The 24,542-nt window shown below is 39.5% G+C and overlaps 1 protein-coding gene across 17 annotated transcripts in view; it reads right to left on the minus strand.

Moving 5' to 3' along the window:
• LOC138675459 (protocadherin gamma-B2-like) overlaps window positions 1–24,542 on the minus strand; it is a 502,075-nt gene that overhangs the window by 242,209 nt on the left and 235,324 nt on the right. Inside the window, exon 1 of one of the 17 annotated variants that reach the window (XM_069763716.1) lies at window positions 16,613–19,218. The exons of 15 other annotated variants lie outside the window; for them this stretch is intronic. In XM_069763716.1, coding sequence (XP_069619817.1) covers window positions 16,613–19,039 — 2,427 coding nt within the window. In that variant the 5' untranslated portion in view covers window positions 19,040–19,218. Of the gene's footprint in view, window positions 1–1,629; window positions 4,230–16,612; window positions 19,219–24,542 lie in introns of those variants that run through there. One more of the 17 variants, XM_069763708.1, reaches the window with a different exon arrangement.

Genomic DNA, 24,542 nt, shown 5'->3' on the forward strand with positions numbered 1-24,542 from the left:
AAAGTCCGTGAAAAACTGAGGTCCCTAATAAAACAGGTTTTGTAAATTTGTTGAAAAAAAAAAAGAATTAGCTGCAAAACTTTTAGTCCCGCTAACATCTTAACAAAATAAAATGACATATGAAAAATGATGTAAATATAAATAAGACGCGCGGGAAATATTTAATAAGTATTATATAAAGTATGATTGCCTGGTTTAAGGATATAAATACTGAAAGTTTAAAAATTTTGATTTTTTTCAAAATTTTCTCCAAAAATGTGGTATTTTCACAAATAAACACAAGCCATATCAAGCAAATTTTAGCCCTTTAATGAAGTACAATATGTCACAAAAGCAGTCTCAGAATCACTGGAATACGTTGAAGCGTTCCAGAGTTTTTACCACATAAAGTGTCACTGGTCAGATTTCTAAAATTTGACCTGGTCATTAAGGGGAAAGTAAGGAAATTAAGGAAAGTGTTGGCCTAAAGTTAATAAAAATGGAAATGATTCATTAAAGAACAAGTGGACTTTGACATAAAAATGTATTTTTTTTACTGCTAACTGTAAAAGCTGGAAATATAATCAATAAGATCTAATATGATTTTGCGAAATAACCCATAAGATATAAATTCTTGTATCTCTTTTTCTATAGTATTGGAGCCTCCAACTGTATCAACACCTGGAAACACCAAAGTATTTTGGTTATATATCACTCAGTCTACTGAGAAAAATGAGTATCTACAGGGTAACTGCTAATTAATTTTTTATGTTATGTTATATAGTTATGTTATAGTTCATTCCTAATAAATGCAGTCCATCATTCGGGGTCCAACAATCACTCAAAAAACAATCTGCATCACAAAAGCTCAGCAAGTTCCAGATTCTCTATTGGTGAACGACACATGTTAGGATATGACAAGATATTATATGAAAAAATAAATAATGCGTGTACTTTCTATAGCTGATCTGAGAGGCAGATCACATAACATAATAACATATGACTAGTGATGAGCGAGTATACTCGTTGCTCGGGTTTTCCAGAGCATGCTCAGGTGATATCAGAGCATTTGTGACTGTTTGGAGATTTAGTTTTCCTTGCCGCAGCTGCATGATTTGCGACTGTTAGCTTGATTACATGTGGGGATTCCCTAGCAAGCAGGCAACCCCCACATGTACTCAGGCTGGCTAGTAGCTGTAAATCATGCAGCTGCGTCAATAAAAACTAAATCTCCGAGCAGTCACAAATACTCGGAGATCACAGAGCGTGCTCGGGAAAACCTGAGCAACGAGTATACTCGCGCATCACTATGTATGACAGTTACATTTCAAAGAAAGACATAGTCTTTGGAAACAGTCAAGCTAAGCTAAAAAACACCAAGCCAGGCCAAGGAAACATGTAACGCTATAAAGTAAAAACTAATGTTTGTTTTCGTAAAAGAAGAAAATCATATTAGATCCCATATATTGATCCTTTAGAACTAAACATGTTCTATTACTTAAAATCTTTAAGGTCAAATAAGTTATTGGAAGTAATTCTATATTAGAAACTCCTTGATACATTTACATAAAAAATTTTTTATTTGCGTTAAGAAAATATATTTTATGACATTTTGAAACATAGTATATTTCATGGCACGTGAAAACATACCTGTGGTAAAAGATTTTCTGCAGGTGTTGAGCTCTTCAAAGTTTCCTTTCCCATTCCTGAGTCATCGGCATCTATTAGACTGTCCACAGGAACATTGTGTTGAGGTTGAACAAAAGCAAATTCCTGCTCACTTGGATCCAGAGTTACACAAACATCGTAAGAATATGGCAGAGTTAATGTTCCAGGGTTAAATTGTGAAATAAATCTGGGATCAATCTGTGGGTATAGACTTGTACTCAGGGATCCAAATGTGGTAGTAGACTTTGACTCTTTGTATTTGGAGACAACTGCAATAATCACAGTCAACATGAAGAAAAAGGAAATCAGTGCCAAGGCGATCACCAAGTAGAATTGTAGGTTGGACTGAGATTCTTCTTTGTTAGACTGACTGCTCAGTTCAGGAAGAACCTGATGAAAATGATCAGCAATCACCATGGTTAGAGTGACTGAAGCTGAGCGGGAGGGAATCCCATTGTCTTTTACTAGAACCACAATTCCATGTTTCATGATGTCCTTTTCGTGAAATCCACGTGATGTCCTGATCTCTCCTGTGTGCTGGTCAATGGTGAAAAGTGATGGTTCTGAAGATTGTAAAAAGTAAAACAACCAGGCATTGTGTCCAGAGTCAGCGTCCACCGCCACCACCTTAGATACTAAAGAGCCTTGTTCAGAGGTCCAAGGAACCATCTCAAATGTTGAGCTGTCAACCTCTGGTGAAGGGTACAGAATGACTGGAGAATTATCATTCTGGTCTACTACACATATTCTTAGTGTTGTACTGCTGTTCAGAGATGGAGATCCATTGTCTCTGGCGATGATTTGGATATTAAGTTCTCTATTTTTCTCAAAATCAAAAGGCTGTTGAGCATAAATGACCCCAGTTACTGGATTCATGGAGATGTATGAAAGCAAGTGATCTACTTTGATAGACATCAATGTGTAGGTTATCTTTGCATTGTCTTCACTGTCCAGATCTCTTGCTTGAACACTAAATATTGAAGCTCCTGGAGAATTATTTTCTGGTATAAATGCAGTGTAACCTAATTTCTCAAACAGTGGAGCATTGTCATTAACATCTGATATATGAAGTTTAATAACTTTTTTAGAAGTCATTTCTGGAGACCCTTTATCAGATGCTTGTATTGTGATGTTGTAGGATGATATTTTTTCTCTATCTAGATCACTTTTTGTAACGACTTTAAAAAAATTGCTTGTTGATGATATTAACTGAAAAGGTAAATCCCCAGTTATTATACATTGAACTTCACCATTTTCTCCTGAATCAGGATCATGAGCTTTGATCAGCGCCACCACAGTACCAGGGGCAGAATCCTCAGGAATAAGATCTGATGATGAAGTTATAGATATCTCAGGAGCATTGTCATTTTCATCTGTTATTTCTATTAAAAATTTAGCATGAGCAGCGAGGCCTCCTCCATCTTTTGCTTGAAGGGAAATTTCATAAAATGTATTTTCTTCATAATCCAAATTTTGCTTTGTTTTAATCTCTCCATTTCCGGGATTGATAGCAAATGTCTGAAGAATGTGATTTTCTTTTGTACTAAATGAATAAGTGATCTGTGCATTGACTCCTTCATCTTCATCACTTGCACTGACCTGCAGAATTGTAGAATTCACCGGTATATTTTCTCTGACACTTACTTTATACACATCCTGTGTAAATACTGGATAATTATCATTGATATCATTAATGATAATAATAATTAGGGCAGTGCCTGTCTGTACAGGATTTCCTCCATCAGAAGCTGTGAGGATGAGTTCATGCTTGTTCTGTGTCTCTCGGTCTAGAGGTTTCTCTAGTATCAGCTCTGGAAATACACTGCCATCAGTGCTGACCTTCTCCCCAAGAGCAAAATACTGGTTCTCACTGAGGCTGTAGCTGATCAGGGAATTAACACCGACATCCAGATCTTCTGCTTTTTGTAAAACAAATTTTGATCCTGGGGAGGTAGATTCACTCATTTCTAAAGACAATATGTCAGAAACAAATGTAGGAGGATTGTCATTTATGTCCTGAATATTAATCTTTATACTGAAGACATTTAGTGGATTTTCCACCACAGCATCAAATGTAAGGACACAATCAGCTGCAGCTCTGCACAATGTCTCCCTGTCTATCCTATCAGCAATGTACAGGTTTCCATTATCCAGATTTATATTAAAATATTTCTCAGCCACTCCAGTCACAATGTGTATTTTCCTTCTGGAGAGATCCTTAACATTTAATTCAAGATCCTTTGCTAGATTTCCCACAATAGAACCTTTTCTTAATTCTTCATTAATGGAATAATGAATCTGACCAGAGACTGAATGACACAGCCAGGAAAATAAGAAGGGAAATATTACTTGCCATCTGAGTCCTTGCACTGATTGTCCTTCCTGCAGTTGTAATCCGGCCATCCTTCTTCTCACCAGAAATATAATGGTAAAAATCCTTCTTATATTTATAATCCAGCAGAAAATAATCCGTCTTCTTTCTGAGTCCTGTACCCGGCACATCCCAGTGTGAAATGCTGTGTATTTCTTCTTGCAGTTGAACACTGTCTGCATCATGGAGGCGATTCTGGATTTGCAGAATATTTTCTTTATTGGTGAACAGCGGCGCTCTGAGGCCACTATGGGGAACTGCAGCGTCAGTGATGTAATTGACTTGAATAATTTTTTACTACATCTAGCAAATAAAGTTTACATAGTTTTATATCAAGGTGTCTACTGTGTTAATTTAGGAAATAAATATACATTTAAATTTATTTGAATGAGTATTGATAATGAATAAAAAAAATTAAACATTGAACAATAGAATTCCAAAATGATGAAAAAAAGCTGTGCAATATTTGTATCAATAATTATTTCTAACCTTACAAAATGCCAGTTTTTAGGAGACAATGATATCTTTTTGGCATTTGTGCATAATTATTATTTTCAGAACTGTTATTTAAAGTTTGAATAAATATGAGAGTTTACAGTAAATATTTTGAATGCCAAGTATAAGCCTTCTGCGAAGCATTTGTGCCCTTCTGTCATGCCCTATGTGCTCACAATATCCATTACATATAGATGTATACTTTAGATAGGCACATACACACATTCCATAAATATACATGTTACACACTAATACATAAAACACTTATTTTCCTGTAATTTCTAAAGGAGAGTGAAAACAAACCCTAAAAAAAGAGTTGCAGCCATATGTTGCAAAGTTTATATTATAATGCTTTGACTGATGGAAATTTTGGAGCTGCACTTGAGATTGCCAGAAAACTTTTTTTACTTTACCAAATTTATTGCCATTGTAGTAACTTCTTTTTATATAGAAACATCACTATATGAGGTCATTCTTTTGTGAGATGAGCCGTTATTTTTTAGGTACAGTTTAACTATGCACATACGTATGCATTATAGTTATGTTAAATTATATCATGGGTTAAGTGCAGAAATGAATTGTGCTTCTTTATGCAATTTATTGAATATTATAATTTAAAGAGATTTTCCAGGCATTGCAGCATGTCAAATCCTGACAGTGCATATTATACACACTGTCAGGATTAGGCTATACCCGCTGGTTTGAGTTAATGAGCGATTTGCATAATTGCCGACTTGTTTCTGTTCCTATTTCTGTAAATAAAATTAGAGAGAAGGATAAAGTGAATATAGTGTGCAATTAATTCTGGTCATCTGCCGACTAGCTTGTTTCTCTATAAACTTAGAAAGAAGCACAAGAAGCTAGTCGGCACGTGACTGTGAGTATGAATATCATGTACAAATACATGATTAAGCCTCTAACTGGCAAGCAGAATCAAATCCAGACAGTGAGTATCTTAGCCACTGTAAGGATACAGTACATGCCAATAATTCTCCCTGGTCCAGAAACCCCTTTAATTGTTCTTTAAACAGTACTGATTATTATGAATTTTGAATTTTCAAGGATACAGAGTACACTCATGTTATTTTTGTACCATCATGTACAGTTTTTTCTTTCTCCAGACCTTTGATAATAAACCACATTGTAAAAGTGCATATTTTACATGAAAAATCTTATCGAAGTCCATTGCTACATTGTCCAATTTGCCCTTATAATTATACGATTACACAATAAAAAACAATACCCAGAAATCCTTACCCAATTACTAGGAAGTGCAAGATAATGAACTAAAGAACAAGTCTACACTGTAGTATCACTTTAATCTTGCCATTTATTAAATTAACAAATTAATTTGAAAAACTAATTGATGACCCTGAGATAATAGACAAAGACAGAGAGAAAAGTAATTGACAATATACTGTACCAATCAACTGAAAAATATCACTATAGAGAAAAATAACAAACCTAAAAATAAACCCTAAAAGTTGCCAATTTTAGTCTAGGCCAGTGTTCCTCAACTCCGGTCCCCAAGAGCCACCAACAGGTCATGTTTTGAGGATAAGCTTAGTATTGCACAGGTTATTGAATGCTTGCCTGTCTATATGATGCAATTATCACCTGGGCCTTACTAAGGAAATCCTGAAAACATGACCTGTTGGTGGCTCTTGAGGACCAGAGTTGGAGAACACTGGTCTAGGCAATGAGTAGCATGGCTTTTAGATGTTCTTCAAGAATTTACTATTGCTACATTAGTGTTATGATCCGGTGACCTTGGAGCAGCATGAAAACTTTCACTGGAGTAGGTGGTAACTATACTGACTGCAAATCCTGATCTTAACACCGCACCTAGAAGTAGCCGTGGGGTGTACCTAACAAGCCCTAGACACCTCGTCACAGCCAGAAGGACTAAATACCCCTAAAGATGGAAATAGGAATACTATCTTGCCTCAGAGCAGAACCCCAAAGGATAGGCAGCCCCCCCACAAATATTGGCTGTAAATAGGAGAGGAAAGACACACACAGTCAGAAAACGGGATTTAGCACAAGAGGCCGCTCTAGCTAAAATAGGAAAGGATAGGACAGAGTTCTGTGCGGTCAGTATTTAAACCCTTCCAAAAATATCCACAGCAGATTATACAAAAATTCCTCCATCTAACTAAAGACGTGGAACGTATATCTGCAACTCCAGAGACTACTAAACTCAGAGCAGGAATACAATCAAAAACAAGCACACAGCTTGTGTGCCATGGAAAAAGAAACAGACACTTATCTTTGCTGAATTGGCAGCTAAGCAGGAGAAGCCAGACAGAGATCAAATACTTCCCAAGAAACATTGACAACTGGCAAGGACTAATGAGTCCTGCAAACCTAAATACTCCAGACAGAACTGCAATCAGTAGATACACCTGTCCAGGACTGCAGCCCAAAGACAACTGCATTACCACCTACAACCACTGGAGGGAGCCCAAAAGCAGAATTCACAACAGTACCCCCCTTGAGGAGGGGTCACCGAACCCTCACCAGAGCCCCCAGGCTGATCAGGATGAGCCAGATGAAAGGCATGAACCAAATCAGCGGCATGGACATCAGAGGCAAAAACCCAAGAATTATCCTCCTGGCCATAGCCCTTCCATTTGACAAGGTACTGAAGCTTCCACCTCGAAAAACGGGAATCCAAAATCTTCTCAACAACATATTCCAACTCCCCATCAACCAACACAGGGGCCGGAGGATCAACAGAGGGAACAACGGGCTCCACATATTTCCGCAATAAAGATCTATGGAAGACATTATGGATAGCAAAAGAGGCCGGAAGCGCCAGTCGAAAAGACACCGAATTAATAATCTCAGAAATCCTATAAGGACCAATAAACCGAGGCTTAAACTTAGGAGAAGAAACCTTCACTGGAACATGACGGGAAGACAACCAGACCAGATCCCCAACCCGAAGCCGGGAACCAACACACCGACGATAGTTAGCAAAACGTTGAGCCTCCTCCTGAGACAACACCAAATTGTCCACCACATGAGCCCAAATCTGCTGCAACCTGTCAATCACAGAATCCACACCAGGACAGTCAGAAGGCTCAACCTGCCCAGAAGAAAAACGAGGATGAAAACCAAAATTACAAAAGAAAGGCGAAACCAAAGTAACCGAACTAGCCCGATTATTAAGGGAAAACTCGGCCAATGGCAAGAAAGCCACCCAATCATCCTGATCAGCAGACACAAAGCATCTCAAATAAGACTCCAAAGTCTGATTAGTTTGCTCCGTCTGACCATTTGTCTGAGAATGAAACGCAGAAGAAAAAGACAAATCAATGCCCAGCCTAGCACAAAAGGCCCGCCAAAATCTAGAAACAAACTGGGAACCTCTGTCAGACACAATATTCTCCGGAATACCATGCAAACGGACCACATGCTGAAAAAACAACGGAACCAAATCCGAAGAGGAAGGCAATTTAGGCAAAGGCACCAAATGAACCATCTTAGAGAACCGGTCACAAACAACCCAGATAACCGACATCCTCTGGGAAACCGGAAGATCGGAAATAAAATCCATAGAAATATGCGTCCAGGGCCTCTCAGGGACCGGCAATGGCAAAAGCAACCCACTAGCACGGGAACAACAAGGCTTGGCCCGCGCACAAGTCCCACAGGACTGCACAAAAGAACGCACATCACGCGACAAAGAAGGCCACCAAAAGGACCTACCAACCAAGTCTCTGGCACCAAAAATGCCAGAATGACCAGCCAACACGGAACAGTGAACCTCAGAAATCACTCTACTAGTCCATCTGTCAGGAACAAACAGTTTCACCACAGGACAGCGGTCAGGTTTGTCAGCCTGAAATTCCTGAAGAACCCGTCATAAATCAGGGGAAATGGCAGAAAGGACCACCCCTTCTTTCAGAATACTGACCGGTTCTAAGACCTCAGGAGAATCAGGCGAAAAACTCCTAGAGAGGGCATCAGCCTTAATGTTCTTAGAACCCGGAAGGTACGAGACCACGAAATCAAAATGGGAAAAAAACAAGGACCATCGAGCCTGTCTAGGATTCAGCCGTTTGGCAGACTCAAGGTAAATCAAATTCTTATGATCGGTCAAGACCACAATACGGTGCTTAGCTCCCTCAAGCCAATGTCGCCACTCCTCAAACGCCCACTTCATAGCCAACAACTCCCGATTGCCGACATCATAATTGCGTTCAGCAGGCAAAAACTTATGGGAAAAGAAGGCACACGGTTTCATTAATGAACCAACAGGATCCCTCTGGGACAAAACGGCCCCTGCCCCAATCTCAGAAGCGTCAACCTCAACCTTAAACGGAAGAGAAACATCCGGTTGGCGCAACGCCGGAGAAGAAGTAAATCGATGTTTAAGCTCCTGAAAGGCAGAGACAGCCGCAGAGGACCAATTTGCCACATCAGCGCCTTTCTTCGTCAAATCGGTCAAGGGTTTAACCACGCTGGAAAAATTAGCAATGAAACGGCGATAAAAATTTGCAAAACCCAAACATTTCTGAAGGCTCTTCACGGATGTGGGCTGAATCCAATCATGAATGGCCTGAACCTTAACCGGATCCATCTCTATAGACGAGGGAGAAAAAATAAAGCCCAAAAAAGAAACCTTCTGCACCCCAAAGAGACACTTAGACCCTTTCACAAACAGGGCATTGTCGCGAAGGATCTGAAATACCATCCTGACCTGTTCCACATGAGACTCCCAATCATCGGAAAAAATCAAAATATCGTCCAAATATACAATCAAGAACTTATCAATATAAGTCCGGAAAATATCATGCATGAAGGACTGAAAAACAGATGGAGCATTAGTGAGCCCGAATGGCATCACAAGGTATTCAAAATGGCCTTCGGGCGTGTTAAACGCAGTTTTCCATTCATCACCCTGCTTAATACGAACAAGATTATATGCCCCCGAAGGTCAATCTTCGTAAACCAACTAGCTCCCTTAATCCTAGCAAACAAATCGGTAAGCAAAGGTAAAGGGTTTTGAAATTTGACCGTGATTTTATTCAAGAGGCGATAATCAATACAGGGTCTCAAGGAACCATCTTTTTTAGCAACAAAAAAGAACCCCGCTCCCAACGGTGAAGAAGATGGCCGAATATGCCCTTTCTCCAAAGACTCCTTAATATAGCTCCGCATGGCGGTATGTTCAGGCACAGACAGGTTGAAAAGTCGACCCTTAGGAAACTTACAGCCTGGAATCAAGTCAATAGCACAATCGCAGTCCCTGTGCGGTGGAAGGAAACTGGACTTGGGCTCATCGAATACATCCTGAAAATCAGACAAAAACTCTGGAATTTCAGAAGAGGAAGAAGAGGAGATTGACATCAAAGGAACATCATTATGAACCCCCTGACAACCCCAACTAGTCACAGACATGGACTTCCAATCCAACACAGGATTATGTACCTGCAACCACAGAAAACCCAGCACGATAGCATCATGCAAATTATGCAACACCAGAAATCGACAATCTTCCTGATGGGCTGGCGCCATGCGCATGGTCACCTGTGTCCAAAACTGGGGCTTATTTTTAGCCAAGGGTGTAGCATCAATGCCCCTTAAAGGAATAAGGTTCTGCAAAGGCTGCAAGGGAAAACCACAACGCCTGGCAAACTCAAAGTCCATAAAGTTCAAGGCGGCGCCTGAATCCACAGATTAAGGACGCAGATCAAGGACACAGATAACAGAAATTTAGGTTGTACAGTACTGATGGTAAATGAACTAGCGATCCTCTTTGTCCGCTTAGGGCAGACTGAAATTACATGAGAAGCGTCGCCACAATAATAACACAACCTATTCTGACGTCTGAATCCTTGTCGTTCCGTTTTAGACAGAATCCTATCACACTGCATTGGCTCAGGAGTCTGCTCTGAGAACAACACCACAGCGCGCACAGTTCTGCACTCCCGTAAGCGCCGGTCAATCTGAATGGCCAGAGACATAGAATCACTCAGACCGGAAGGCGTGGGAAACCCCACCATAACATCTTTAACGGATTCAGAAAGACCCTTTCTGAAAATTGCCGCCAAAGCATCATTATTCCATTTAGTCAACACAGACCATTTTCTGAATTTCTGACAATACAATTCTGCCGCCTCTTGACCCTGAGACAGGGCCAACAAGGTCTTCTCAGCTTGATCCACAGAATTAGGTTCATCATATAATAATCCTAAAGCCTGAAAAAAGGAGTCTACATTAAGCAAAGCCGGATTCCCAGATTCCAGGGAAAACGCCCAATCCTGCGTGTCGCCACGCAGCAGGGAGATGACGATTTTAACCTGCTGAATGGAATCACCAGAGGATCGAGGTTTAGAGCAAAAAATAGTTTACAGTTGTTTTTAAAACTCAAAAATTTGGACCTGTCTCCAAAAAACAAATCAGGAGTAGGAATCTTCGGCTCTAAAACAGGAGTTTGAACAATATAATCAGAAATACCCTGTACCCTAGCAGCAAGCTGGTCTACACCAGAAACTAATTCCTGAACATCCATGCTTGCACAAGGCTCCTCAGCCACCCAGAGATAAAGAGGGAAGAGAAGATAAAGCAGACGGAAGAAAAAAAATGGCTCAATACCTTTCTTCCCTTCTTCTGAGATGCATTTAACTCATTATGGGCCAGTTGTACTGTTATGATCCGGTGACCTTGGAGCAGCATGAAAACTTTCACTGGAGTAGGTGGTAACTATACATGACCGCAAATCCTGATCTTAATACCGCAACTAGAAGTAGCCGTGGGGTGTACCTAACAAGCCCTAGACACCTTGTCACAGCCGGAGGACTAAATACCCCTAAAGATGGAAATAGGAATACTTTCTTGCCTCAGAGCAGAACTCCAAAGGATAGGGAGCCCCCCACAAATATTGGCTGTGAGTAGGAGAGGAAAGACACACACAGTCAGAAAACAGGATTTAGCACAAGAGGCAGCTCTAGCTAAATTAGGAAAGGATAAGACAGAGTTCTGTGAGGTCAGTATTTAAACCCTTCCAAAAATATCCACAGCAGATTATACAAAAATTCCTCCATCTAACTAAAGACGTGGAACGTATATCTGCAACTCCAGAGACTACTAAACTCAGAGCAGGAATACAATCAAAAACAAGCACACATAGAAAAAGAAACAGGCACTTATCTTTGCTGAATTGGCAGCTAAGCAGGAGAAGCCAGACAGATCAAATACTTCCCAAGAAACACTGACAACTGGCAAGGACTAATGAGTCCTGCAAACCTAAATACTCCAGTCAGAACTGCAATCAGTAAATACACCTGTCCAGGACTGCAGCCCAGAGACAACTGCATTACCACCTACAACCACCGGAGGGAGCCCAAAAGCAGAATTCACAACAATTAGTGGGTAGAAATATTAAATACTTTAATCTACACCCTGCTTATGGAAAATGAAATAATAGAAAATGCTAAATATTCTCTTTAAGATGACCTCTGAAATGTATTGTCTCACTTTATAAACTTTTCGACATACTTTAATGTTTCCAGTCTCCCTACAGGCATTATATATTATGCAAAGTACATATGGCTCCCCAATAATTTGTGTTCTACTGTTCTTCCTGTCCTGACACATATGGTTTGACATTTTTAGGAACAAATTATCTTGAAATGGTACCTTAAATAACATTGGCTTGGAATCATTCATCTGGTCTTTTGCAACATTAATTCAATATCCTGGAAGATTTTTGAATTTTCAAAATCTTCGATTCTAACATTATTTTATCAATAAAGTCTATAAATAATCTTTAACGAAAGTAAAAAAATCTTTATTAGCAAAAGAATACATTTCTTTAGCCCAGAACTTTTTATGAATTCTCAAAGATATTAAACAATAGCTAAGATATTTGTATCAACCATAAATTTGCCGGCCTATAAAAATAGACCTAGACCTTTATTGTAATCATATGGTTTAGAAAATGAAATTGTATGGCTGACAATGCCCATTAGATAGCTGCTGTCTGAATATTGGGCAGCTGACAGCTATCTCTTTGGACAACCCCATCTAACACACACACATATTGGACTTGGTTAAGTATTAATGTGTTCTCGTTACGATGAAGGGCGTAAGACACGGCTAGACTCTTCAAACCGCATCTTATCTCCCCTAGTGCAATACTTTTGGGCACATTAAGTCTTTATACAGTTTTTATTTTCGCTAACATCTGCAGTCAGAAGAAAGTGAAAAGACACAGTATCTCCATAAACATCTGGTTGGCCCCACAAAGACCAGGTATGCATCAAATGTATATAGACATCGAAAGTTTGATTGGTTATGCTGATATTTTAAAGGCGGACTATAAAAATAATGCATTATTTTTCCCAGCTTATGATTTTTTTAAAAATCAACTAGCACCTCAATGACCCTGAATCAGGAAGCCTGTGTATATATGCACTCTATATACATAATCATACACATATCACCTAAAACTTAATATACTGTACAGTATTAATGCAGCCCCTATTCAATAGTTGGTAGAATTTCCTATATCTGCTTTGGCTATAAAAATAAATTGTTACAGATGTCACAAAGTATAAAAACTTAAAATATGTTGCAGTTTCACTACTTAATATTAAAGGGAATCAGTCAGCAGGATGAACACCCCCTAAGCTGTCACTATGGGCATGCAGGGCATAGCAAGTTGAATAAAATGATATCCTGATATTTGCGATCTGAGGTCTTATTCTAAAGAAATCCACATTTTTCTTAATATGAAAATGAGCTGTTAAGACCCATGGGACGGACACAGATCTCCCCAAGAATCTGCCTCCAGAGCTTATTTTAAATGATAAGGGGCGTTACCAGTGTGATACATGTAATGACTGATATCTGCTCTCTTGATCTACATGGGTAACATTGGTAACAACCCCTTTAATTTAAAATAATCGCTGGAGGCAGATTCTCATCAAAATTTCTGTACATCCCATAGATATGAACAGCTCAATTACATATTTAAAAAATGTGGATTTCTCTGAAATTCGTCATTGGATCGCAAATAACAGGGTATCATTTAGTAAATGATCATAACCTGCATGCCCATAGAGACGGCTTAGGAGGGTTAATCTTATTGACAGATTCCCCTTAAAGAAGCCCTCCAATCAAAGTTTTTATCTTCTTAATATATTGCAATCATATTATATACAGCGGTGAAAAAAGTATTTAGTCAGCCACCAATTGTGCAAATTCTCCCACTTAAAAAGATGAGAGAGACCTGTAATTGACATCATAGGTAGACCACAACTATGAGAGTCAAAATTGAGAAAACAAATCCAGAAAATTACCTCGTCTGATTTGGTAATGAGTGGAGGACAGAGGAGCCTCTTAAAGAAGTAGTTACAGGTCTGTGAGAGCCAGAAATCTTGCACGTTTATAAGGGTGACCAAATACTTATTTTTCACCATATTTTGCAAACTAATCTTACCAAATCAGACAAAGTGATTATCTGGATTTGTTTTCCCATTTTGACTCTCATAGTTGTGGTCTATCTATGATATCAATTACAGGCCTCTCTCATCTTTTTAAGTGGGAGAACTTGCACACTTGGTGGCTGACAAAATACTTTTTTCCCCCACTGTAGCACTGTATACTTATAATTGCTCATTTTGTCTTTCTACCCAACTAATTCTTTTTTTTGCTATATGTAGAAACAGGAAGTCTCTATTCCCTACATAAATAACTCCCCTCTTCAACTTCTGACCCAACTGCCTCCTCACTCCTGCTGGGGACATTTGAAGTGACGAATGACTCATTCAGGGAAATTTGACCTCCTGTTTCTACACAGAGTTTAGAAGAAATCAGTTAGTCAGTTTTTAATCATGTGATGTCATAGACCTAATGGAAAACAGAAGAATTATCTGGGTAGAAAGGCAAAATGAGCAATTGTAAGTGCACAGTGCTGTATAATATGATGACTGCAATATATTAAGAAGATAAACATTTGGATGGGAGGAGGAGGAGGAAGAGGAGGAGTGCATCTTTAAGGCCAAAATCAGTGTAAAGTTCAAAGATGATATTACTCTCAGGGCCAATACTATAGTATATGGAACAAGTAAACCATGTGCATGATATTGAAGAATTGGGGAAAAAAACAATGAATATCATAAAGCAAAGAAAAAGAAAAGCAAATAAACTTAAAAATGCAAATGACCAATCGGGACCAAGTTCTTTTGCTGGAGTTTTGCAGACCATTATTGCATCAGTGCCTTGCACCATCAGAGTATTCTGTGGTACTTTATTGAGACAGTCTAACCTTAGCTACTGAGAAAAAAGTGTATATTTAAATGCATAATACATCCACACTTGTAAATAATTTCTGATATGAGAGGTATTTTATTTTAATAACATATATTTGCTACATTAAAATGTCAAAGAAAAAAATGTACTGCAGCCACAATCAAGTTAAAAGGCACCTGTCACCTGAATTTGGCGGGACCAGTTTTGGGTCATATGGGCGGAGTTTTCGGGTGTTTGATTCACCCTTTCCTTACCCGCTGGCTGCATGCTGGCCGCAATATTGGATTGAAGTTCATTCTCTGTCCTCCGTAGTACATGCCTGCGCAAGGCAAGATTGTCTTGTGCAAGCGTGTACTACGGAGGACAGAAAATGAACTTCAATCCAATATTTCGGCCAGCATGCAGCCAGCGGGTAAGGAAAGGGTGAATCAAACACCCGAAAACTCCGCCCATATGACCCAAAACTGGTCCCGCCAAATTCAGGTGACAGGTTCCCTTTAAGCTAAATCAAGCAATATTAATTAAAATGGGTATTCCCTACTCCAAGATCCTATTCCAATATGTAGTAGGTGTAATAATAATAATAATAACAGCATGTACATCCAATTAGAAACGTTGTATATTTCTTCTGATTCGCTATGTTGCTAACCCCATGTGTAGGCATTGCAGTAGTTTAGGCATCTATGGTTATGACTAGTGTTGAGCATTCCGATACTGCAAGTATCGGGTATCGGCCGATATTTGCTGTATCGGAATTCCGATACCGAGTTCCGATATTTTTGTGATATCGGAAATCGGTATCGGAGTGTGCGGTGCGTATGGTTCCAAGGGTCTGGAGGAGAGGAAACTCTCCTTCAGGCCCTGGGATCCACATTAATGTAAAACATAAAGAATAAAAAAAAAAAATATGGCTATACTCACCCCTCCGGTGAACCCTGGCTGTCACCGCTGCGAGCGTCCGCCTCCGTTCCTGAGAATATAGTGAGTGAAGGACCTTCGATGACGTCGCGGTCAGGTGAGCCGTCACATGAGCGGTCATGACCGCGACGTCATCGAAGGTCCTTCACTCTCTGCAATTCTCAGGAACGGAGGCAGACGCTTGCAGCGGTGACAGCCAGGGTCCTTCAGAGGGGTGAGTATAGCCATATTTTTTATTTTTATTCTTTATTTTTTACATTAATATGGATCCCAGGGCCTGAAGGAGAGTTTCCTCTCCTTCAGACCCTGGGAACCATCGAGGATACATTCCGATATTTGTGTCCCATTGACTTGTATTGGTATTGGAACTCGGTATCGGCGAGATCCGACATTTTGCCGGTATCGGCCGATACCATCCGATACCGATACTTTCAAATATCGGAAGTTATCGCTCAACACTAGTTATGACCACTCATATAGTGACAGTTAGTCAGTTTTCAGTGGTGGATACCATAACTAACCTAGAGCAATTTCCTGGTTGGAGACATGGCAAAGCAGAAGAATTATACTTAATTTCAAAATGGAGGTATTTGCTTATAGCTTTACTATTACACATACTACATATTGGAATAGGATCTTGGAGATGGGAATACCCCCTTAAGGAAATATCTCGAGCCATAAACACTGATAGTTTACTAGTAAAAAGAACAAAACAGATTAGATCCATCTGTTGTCTAAAGGCATTCTGTTTGTTGAGGAGGTTTACATTTTATACAGAGGACATATTAGCAATTTGGTCTAATAAAAGCTATTTCTGAAACATGATAAAGTCTTATTGACTTATTGTTTAACAATGGATTTTCTATTACATATGCTTTAATTCAGAAGCATTTTTCATGAGATGCGAAAACATACCTGTGGTATAAGATGTTCTACAGGTGCAGAGTTCTTCAAAGTTTCATTACCGATCCCTGAGTCATCTGCATCTATTAGACTGTCCACAGGAACATTGTGTTGAGGTTGAACAAAAGCAAATTCCTGCTCACTTGGATCCAGAGTTACACAAACATCATAGGAATATGGCAGAGGTAATGTCCCAGGGTTAAACTGTGAAATAAATCTGGGATCAAACTGTGGATATAGACTTGTACTCAATGATCCAAATGTGGTAGTAGACTTTGACTCTCTGTACTTGGAGACAACTGCAACAATCACAGTCAACATGAAGAAAAAGGAAATCAGTGCCAAGGCGATCACCAAGTAGAATTGTAGGTTGGACTGAGATTCTTCTTTGTTAGACTGACTGCTCAGTTCAGGAAGAACCTGATGAAAATGATCAGCAATCACCATGGTTAGAGTGACTGAAGATGAGCGGGAAGGAATCCCATTGTCTTTTACTAGAACCACAATTCCATGTTTCATGATGTCCTTTTCGTGAAATCCACGTGATGTCCTGATTTCTCCTGTATGCTGGTCAATAGTGAAAAGTGATGGTTCTGGAGACTGTAAAAAGTAAGACAACCAGGCATTGTGTCCAGAGTCAGCATCCACTACCACCACCTTAGATACTAAAGAGCCTTGTTCAGATGTCCAAGGAACCATCTCAAATGTTGAGCTGTCAACCTCTGGTGATGGGTACAGAATGACTGGAGAATTATCATTCTGGTCTACTATACATATTCTCAGTGTTGTACTGCTGTTCAGTGATGGAGATCCATTGTCTCTGGCGATGATTTGGATGTTAAATTCTTTATGCTTCTCGTAGTCAAAAGACCTCTGAGCATAAATTACCCCAGTTACTGGATTCAAGGAGATGTAGGAAGACAGGGGATCTTCATCAGTACTTGTACTAAGAATAGAATATGTTATCTTAGCATTGTCTTCACTGTCCAGATCTCTTGCTTGAACACAAAATATTGAAGCTCCTGGTGAATTATTTTCTGGTATAAATGCAGTGTAACTTAATTTCTCAAAGACTGGAGCATTGTCATTGACATCTGATATATCAAGCCTAAAACATTTTGTAGAAATCATTTCTGGAGACCCCTTGTCTGAGACTTGTATTGTGATATTGTAGGATGATATTTTTTCTCTATCAAGTTTACTGTTCGTAACAATTTTATAAAAATTACCTGCTGATGATATTAGTTTAAACGGTAAATCCCCTGTTATTCTACATTGAACCTCACCATTTTCTCCAGAGTCCCGATCCCAAACTTTTATAAGCGCCACTACAGAACCAGGGGCAGAATCCTCAGGAATAAGAGCTGATGATGAGGTTATAGATATCTCAGGAGCATTGTCATTTTCATCTGTAATTTCTATTAAAACCTTAGCATGAGTAGCGAGGCCTCCTCCATCTTTGGCTTCTACTGAAATTTCATAGTATTTACTTTTTTCATAATCCAAATTTTCTTTAGTCTTAATCTCTCCATTTTTGGTATTAATAGCAAATTTCTGAAGAATATGATTTTCCATTGTACTGAATGAGTAAGTGATCTGTGCATTGACTCCTTCATCTTCATCACTTGCACTGACCTGCAGAATTGTAGAATTCACCGGTATATTTTCTCTGACACTTACTTTATATACATCCTGTGTAAAAGTTGGGAGATTATCATTGATATCATTAATGATAATATTAATTAGGGCAGTGCCTGTCTGTACAGGATTTCCTCCATCAGAAACTGTGAGGATGAGTTCATGCTTGTTCTGTGTCTCTCGGTCTAGAGGTTTCTCTAGTATCAGCTCTGGAAATACACTGCCATCAGTGCTGACCTTCTCTCCAAGAGCAAAATACTGGTTCTCACTGAGGCTGTAGCTGATCAGGGAATTAACACCGACATCCAGATCTTCTGCTTTTTGAAGTGAAAATTTTGATCCTGGGGAGGTAGATTCACTCATTTCTAATGCCAATATATCACGGACAAATGTAGGAGGATTGTCATTTATATCCTGAATATTAATCTTTATATTGAAGACATTTAGTGGATTTTCCACCACTGCATCAAATGTAAGGACACAATCAGCTGCAGCTCTGCACAATGTCTCCCTGTCTATCCTATCAGCAATGTACAGGTTTCCATTATCCAGATTTATGCTAAAATATTTCTCTGACATATCAGACACAATACGTAATTTCCTTCTGGAGAGATCCTTAACATTTATCTCAAGATCCTTTGCTAGATTTCCCACAATAGAACCTTTTCTTAATTCTTCATTAATGGAATAATGAATCTGACCAGAGACTGAATGACACAGCCAGGAAAATAAGAAGGGAAATATTACTTGCCATCTGAGTCCTTGCACTGATTGTCCTTCCTGCAGCTGTAATCCAGCCATCCTTCTTCTCACCAGAAATATAATGGTAAAAATCCTTCTAATATTTATAATTCAGCAGAAAATAATCCGTCTTCTTTCTGAGTCCTGTACCCGGCACATCCCAGTGTGAAATGCTGTGTATTTCTTCTTGCAGTTGAACACTGTCTGCATCATGGAGGCGATTCTGGATTTGCAGAATATTTTCTTTATTGGTGAACAGCGGCGCTCTGAGGCCAATATGGGGAACTGCAGCATCAGTGGCTTAGATTCATATTTACCAAATATGATTTAAAATATGGTTTTATCTACAGATATGAAGTTACTTACATGTTCACATAATTACAAATTGTTATGTCAATCTTTATTTTTAAATCTTTAAATTCATTACACTCTTGAAGTTTAAGCAAGTTGATACCAAAATTATGTTTTGATATACTTTATATCTCATCTTTTTAAATGAAAATACTTTTAAATTACTAATCCATTAAACTATAGATGACAGCTTTAAAACATGTGAAAATTGTGGCTTTGTTTTTGAATGGTTTTTAACTGCAACTGTAATTTTGTACTTGAAATTTTAAAAGTATTAATATGTTTTCTTTATTCTGCTATGTGATGTGGCCTTTGTGGTTATTATTCTCAATTAAAAATTATAAACATACATTTCATGATTTCCTGGCCTAGTATACCAGGGCTAATCAATTTAAAAAAAATATTGAGATCGATTGATTGATTGATCTATCAATTTATCATATATTTTTTTTATTCTGGTCTTGACAAATAACCCGAGCAGTAAATGCACTCTGGTAGATTTAAGAGTCACACAGTTACATGCATTTCTAGAAAAATAGACAAGAAAATAGACAAGAAATAAGAGTAGAAAGCAAATGATGAAATTATGGTGCGAAAATAGTTAACATGGTAAAAATGGAAAGCGCTACTGAGTTCAAGATTTCAGGTAGCTGTATGACTGTTGAGATATGGTTGCATCCTATCTTTGCAAATTTTACATCAAACTGTAAATTTACTGGCACAAGATTGAAGACAAGTGATACTAAATGAATGGGTGTCGTATATTTCAACAGTTTTTAATACGTTTTTACAGCTCAAAGATTAGATTCACTTGTATATGTGAGTGCATTAATACAGTATGTCTTCTACTTCTTTTGAAATGCAATTTAAATAAATTCATTTGATAAATCCAGAAGTTTCAGAAACCATATTTGTTTGCGACTACAAGTAAAAAGACTCCATCTTCAGTACCAATTGCCCCAATCATGAACCTATTCTTCAGACTAAAATAACACATAAATACCATGTCTTTCTTTTGAATGTATTAGTCAGTCATAGTATTTTGTCAACCAAAACATTTTATTACTAAACCACAAGATAGAACGCCCAAGACCAGAGCTGCATGAAATGTCTGATCGTTCACACCACTGTATATACCACCAACCACCACCAATCTGTGACCTTACGTAAGTAGCGTGTGAAACGTGGACGAGGGACGGCCACAGGATGAGGGGTTCATCAACAATCAGCAGACACACGCAAATATTAGCTAATACAATATGAATATTTACTAACCAGTTTATATAAAAATGGACAGAATGACAAGTAAACAGTGTATAAGTAACAAATACAAATACAATGGCAGCAATATTTCTCAATAACACCGACTAAGTATACGCAGGTGCACTAACAGTTAACAGTTATGAGTCCTAAATACATGATTAACCCTTCCTATGCATATATCAATAAAATGACAGTGCTGTGCCAGTGCTTTAGTAATCGCCTACTCGGAGCTGTTTTCAAAGTGTCTTTTACAGAAGAGGCCTTTTCTCCTAATTTCCGGACCCCTATATAGCTATTTATGTATGCACTAGATTGTGGCCCGATTCTAACGCATCGGGTATTCTAGAATATGCATGTCCCCGTAGTATATGGACAATGATGATTCCAGAATTTGCGGCAGACTGTGCCCGTCGCTGATTGGTCGAGGCAACCTTTATGACATCATCGTCGCCATGGCAACCATTATGACATCTACGTCGATACTGTGCCCGTCGCTGATTGGTCGAGGCGAACTCGCGGCAGACTGTGCCCGTCTCTGATTGGTCGAGGCAACCTTTATGACATCATCGTCGCCATGCTGTGCCCGTCGCTGATTGGTCGAGGCCCGGCGGCCTGGTGGCCCGATTCTAACGCATCGGGTATTCTAGAATATGCATGTCCCCGTAGTATATGGACAATGATGATTCCAGAATTCGCGGCAGACTGTGCCCGTCGCTGATTGGTTGAGGCAACCTTTATGACATCATCGCCATGGCAACCATTATGACATCTACGTCGATACTGTGCCCGTCGCTGATTGGTCGAGGCGAATTCGCGGCAGACTGTGCCCGTCGCTGATTGGTCGAGGCAACCTTTATGACATCATCGTCGCCATGCTGTGCCCGTCGCTGATTGTTCGAGGCCTGGCGGCCTTGACCAATCAGAGACGCGGGATTTCCAGGACAGACAGACAGACAGACAGACAGAAAAACCCTTAGACAATTATATATATAGATAGATTATGCATATATATTCAGTTGTAAGATGCTACCAGTACGTCCTAAAGCTGAAGTAGAAGAATCCTTGCTGAGCTGAGTCCCAAATAATCATCTTGAAACTCTAAGGGAATGCCAATCTCTCCAACACAGGGCTTCTCTAAGTCCCTAGAGATAGGGCCTTACATGGCCTAGCCCAAGATGCTGTGCAATTGGCTGTCTTCACTGAGTCGATTTATGTCAGGCCGAACAAAACATTCCAGAGTCAGCAACAACAGATCTAGTCTCATCGCCCTATCCAAACTTTCTCCAAGGATCTGCAGCTTCACTTTCCCCAGTCTCTCAACTGCCCACCAACCCCCAGCTGCACTCCAACTCCAGCCTTTCACCACTGCCCTTTACTGGCCAGATCATATCCTACATCACAAAATCTCTAACAATACGGTAAACTGTGATGAACCCTCACAGGGGTAACCTGTTACACCCTATGTACTATAATATTAACTTAATAAGATCTGTATTGCAATTTATCTTAAAAGTGAAAAAAAAAAAAACAATTACAGAAATCACAGAAAGAGTGAGAGAAAAGGAAGCTTCTTCCTTTTGCAGGGTAGAACCAGAAAGGGGGGAAACCTTCTATAAACCCAAGAGACACATGGTCTCTAAGGTAACGCCTTTATTCACAAAACATCTAACTCTCAACTATTCACTGCCCAGAACTTATGCCAATGTGCTTAACTTATTTTAGCATACTCTGACTCTCCAGTTAGAGATTCCCTACCTATATGGTGCAGCTTTAAGCAAAGCCTGATGCCCAAGAACTCTACGCACAATTAATTTGCCTTCAACTAGTATGGGTTTCAACACAAGATGCATTATTAAAAGTGCCCTCTGACCCATCCTTTCCTAAAATCCTAATTTACAATACAGGGAAATTGAATGGAAATAGGCCCTGAATATTCTGTTGCGACTCCTATTAGAATGAAGCAATCTGAACAAAAAATACACTATATACCTTGATGTACTGTATGTGTAATCAATTGCATCACATGTGATGCTGATAGTGATCTCTATTTTCTGCCAGACACATTTTGACACAGCGCTGCATGTTCTTGAATGTGTTGCCAAGCAAATCAGTAGGAATAGCAGCCGTTTCACGTTGAATGTCTTCTTTCAAATCTTCAATGGTTCTAGGCTTATTTCAATAGACCTTTATTTTGACCGTAGCCCAAAAGAAGAAATGTGGTGATGTCAGATCTGGTGACCATGGTGGCCAAATCCACCTTGGAAATCACCCTGTTGCCAAAAAAAGCTCAATTTCTGCCATGCTTGTTGTCGATGTGTGATACGTTGCTTCATTTTGCTGGAATTAACCTTCAATGAATTCACAGGTGCATATCAGTGTTTACGATGGTGTCAATGATGCCACCATATACCGAGGAGCAGATTGCATGTTGTATTGTTCAGTTTACTTAGTCCTATCGAGAGGTATTACAGAATGTTAAGGGGCCTCTTTCATAGGAATCTCCCTGTACATTTTCTTTGCAGTTGTCTGCAATATGTTCCTGTATATTACATCACACAGTTATATACCAATTATACATCATTTTCATTTAAAACATGTTTTTTTTTTTTGCTAAATGAACTCCTGGTTGATGATCAGGTGCCCTATCTCTGGGAGACTCATAATTCTAAGCACAATTATTTTACAATAAATTTGTGTTTTCAGGTGATCTACACTAGGCGCTGTATTTCAATTGCACTTTGGCTCTTACTTTCCTACCGTCCTTAATTAGAATACATACTGAATGCAGTTTTCTGGATCATACCTCTGTATATTATGTTACACAGTTTATATGTAAGGTTTGCACATATTTTCACTTTTACTTACAAGGGTTGTTCACTACTGGATCCTTTATCAATTGAATAAGATAGGTGACAAAAACCCCAGAAAACACACATATTCAAAAAATATCTTCTAGACAAGGACCATATAGACATTCTGTTAGGGCTAGTGGAATGCACCGAGTATAGATTAGAAGCCTGGAGTTCACCGTACAGAGATATCTGCTGCAAAGTAACGGCGGATAACCTCTGAGCTTCTGAACTGGAAGCGATCTCTGTTGATTCACAGAGTCACGCTGTACACAAAACTATTACCCTAACTACGGGTTGTGCTTGCTCTGGAACTCTTCTGTGCTAACCGCACACATGAAGGAACCAGATGCTAAACCAAGGCTAATTACCCCCACTGATGCTAGCTGCCTGCCTGAGTGTACGGTCCCAAAGCAACAGCCTCTAACCACATATTTATAGAGTGGTATAGTATCCACTGGCATAAGCCAACCAAGGCCCGTGCAGAAGGTAACCGTGGAAGCGGCACCAAGTGCACCATTTTAGAAAAATGATCGGTGATTACCCAGATAATGGTGCAGCTATGAGACCTAGGTAAACCCACCACGAAGTCCATCCCGACCATCTCCCAGGGCCTGTCTGCCACCGGCAGGAAGTAAAGTAACCCAGAAAAAAAGGAGGGTGAAAGGAACCAGGAGAAGAACAGGGACCTTTTGGCCTGGCGAGAATTTAGCCGCTGGGCTGTCTGTAAATACACCAAATTTTTGTGGTCTGTAAAAACCTGAAAGGGAAAGCGAGCTCCCTCCAGGAGGTGTCTCCACTCTGAGAAAGCCAACTTCATAGCTAGGAACTCCCTGTCCCCGATAAAATAATTCCTCTCCACTGGTGAGAAGGTCTTGGAAAAGAAGAAGCAAGGATGCTTCCAACCTTGAGCATCCTTTTGGAAGAGGACTGCTCCAGCACCAACGAATGAGGCATCCACCTCCATTATAAACGGCTTATCTAGATCGGTGCGATGTAGGATGGGAGCGCTAGCAAAGTGTGACTTAATAGCGAGAAAGGTCTAGGAGACCTCCTCTGACCACAATTTGGGATTTGCTCCCTTCTTGGTGAACTGGAAG

This window comes from Ranitomeya imitator, chromosome 4 (genome assembly GCF_032444005.1).
Source record: "Ranitomeya imitator isolate aRanImi1 chromosome 4, aRanImi1.pri, whole genome shotgun sequence".
NCBI classification, from domain to species: Eukaryota; Metazoa; Chordata; class Amphibia; order Anura; family Dendrobatidae; genus Ranitomeya; species Ranitomeya imitator.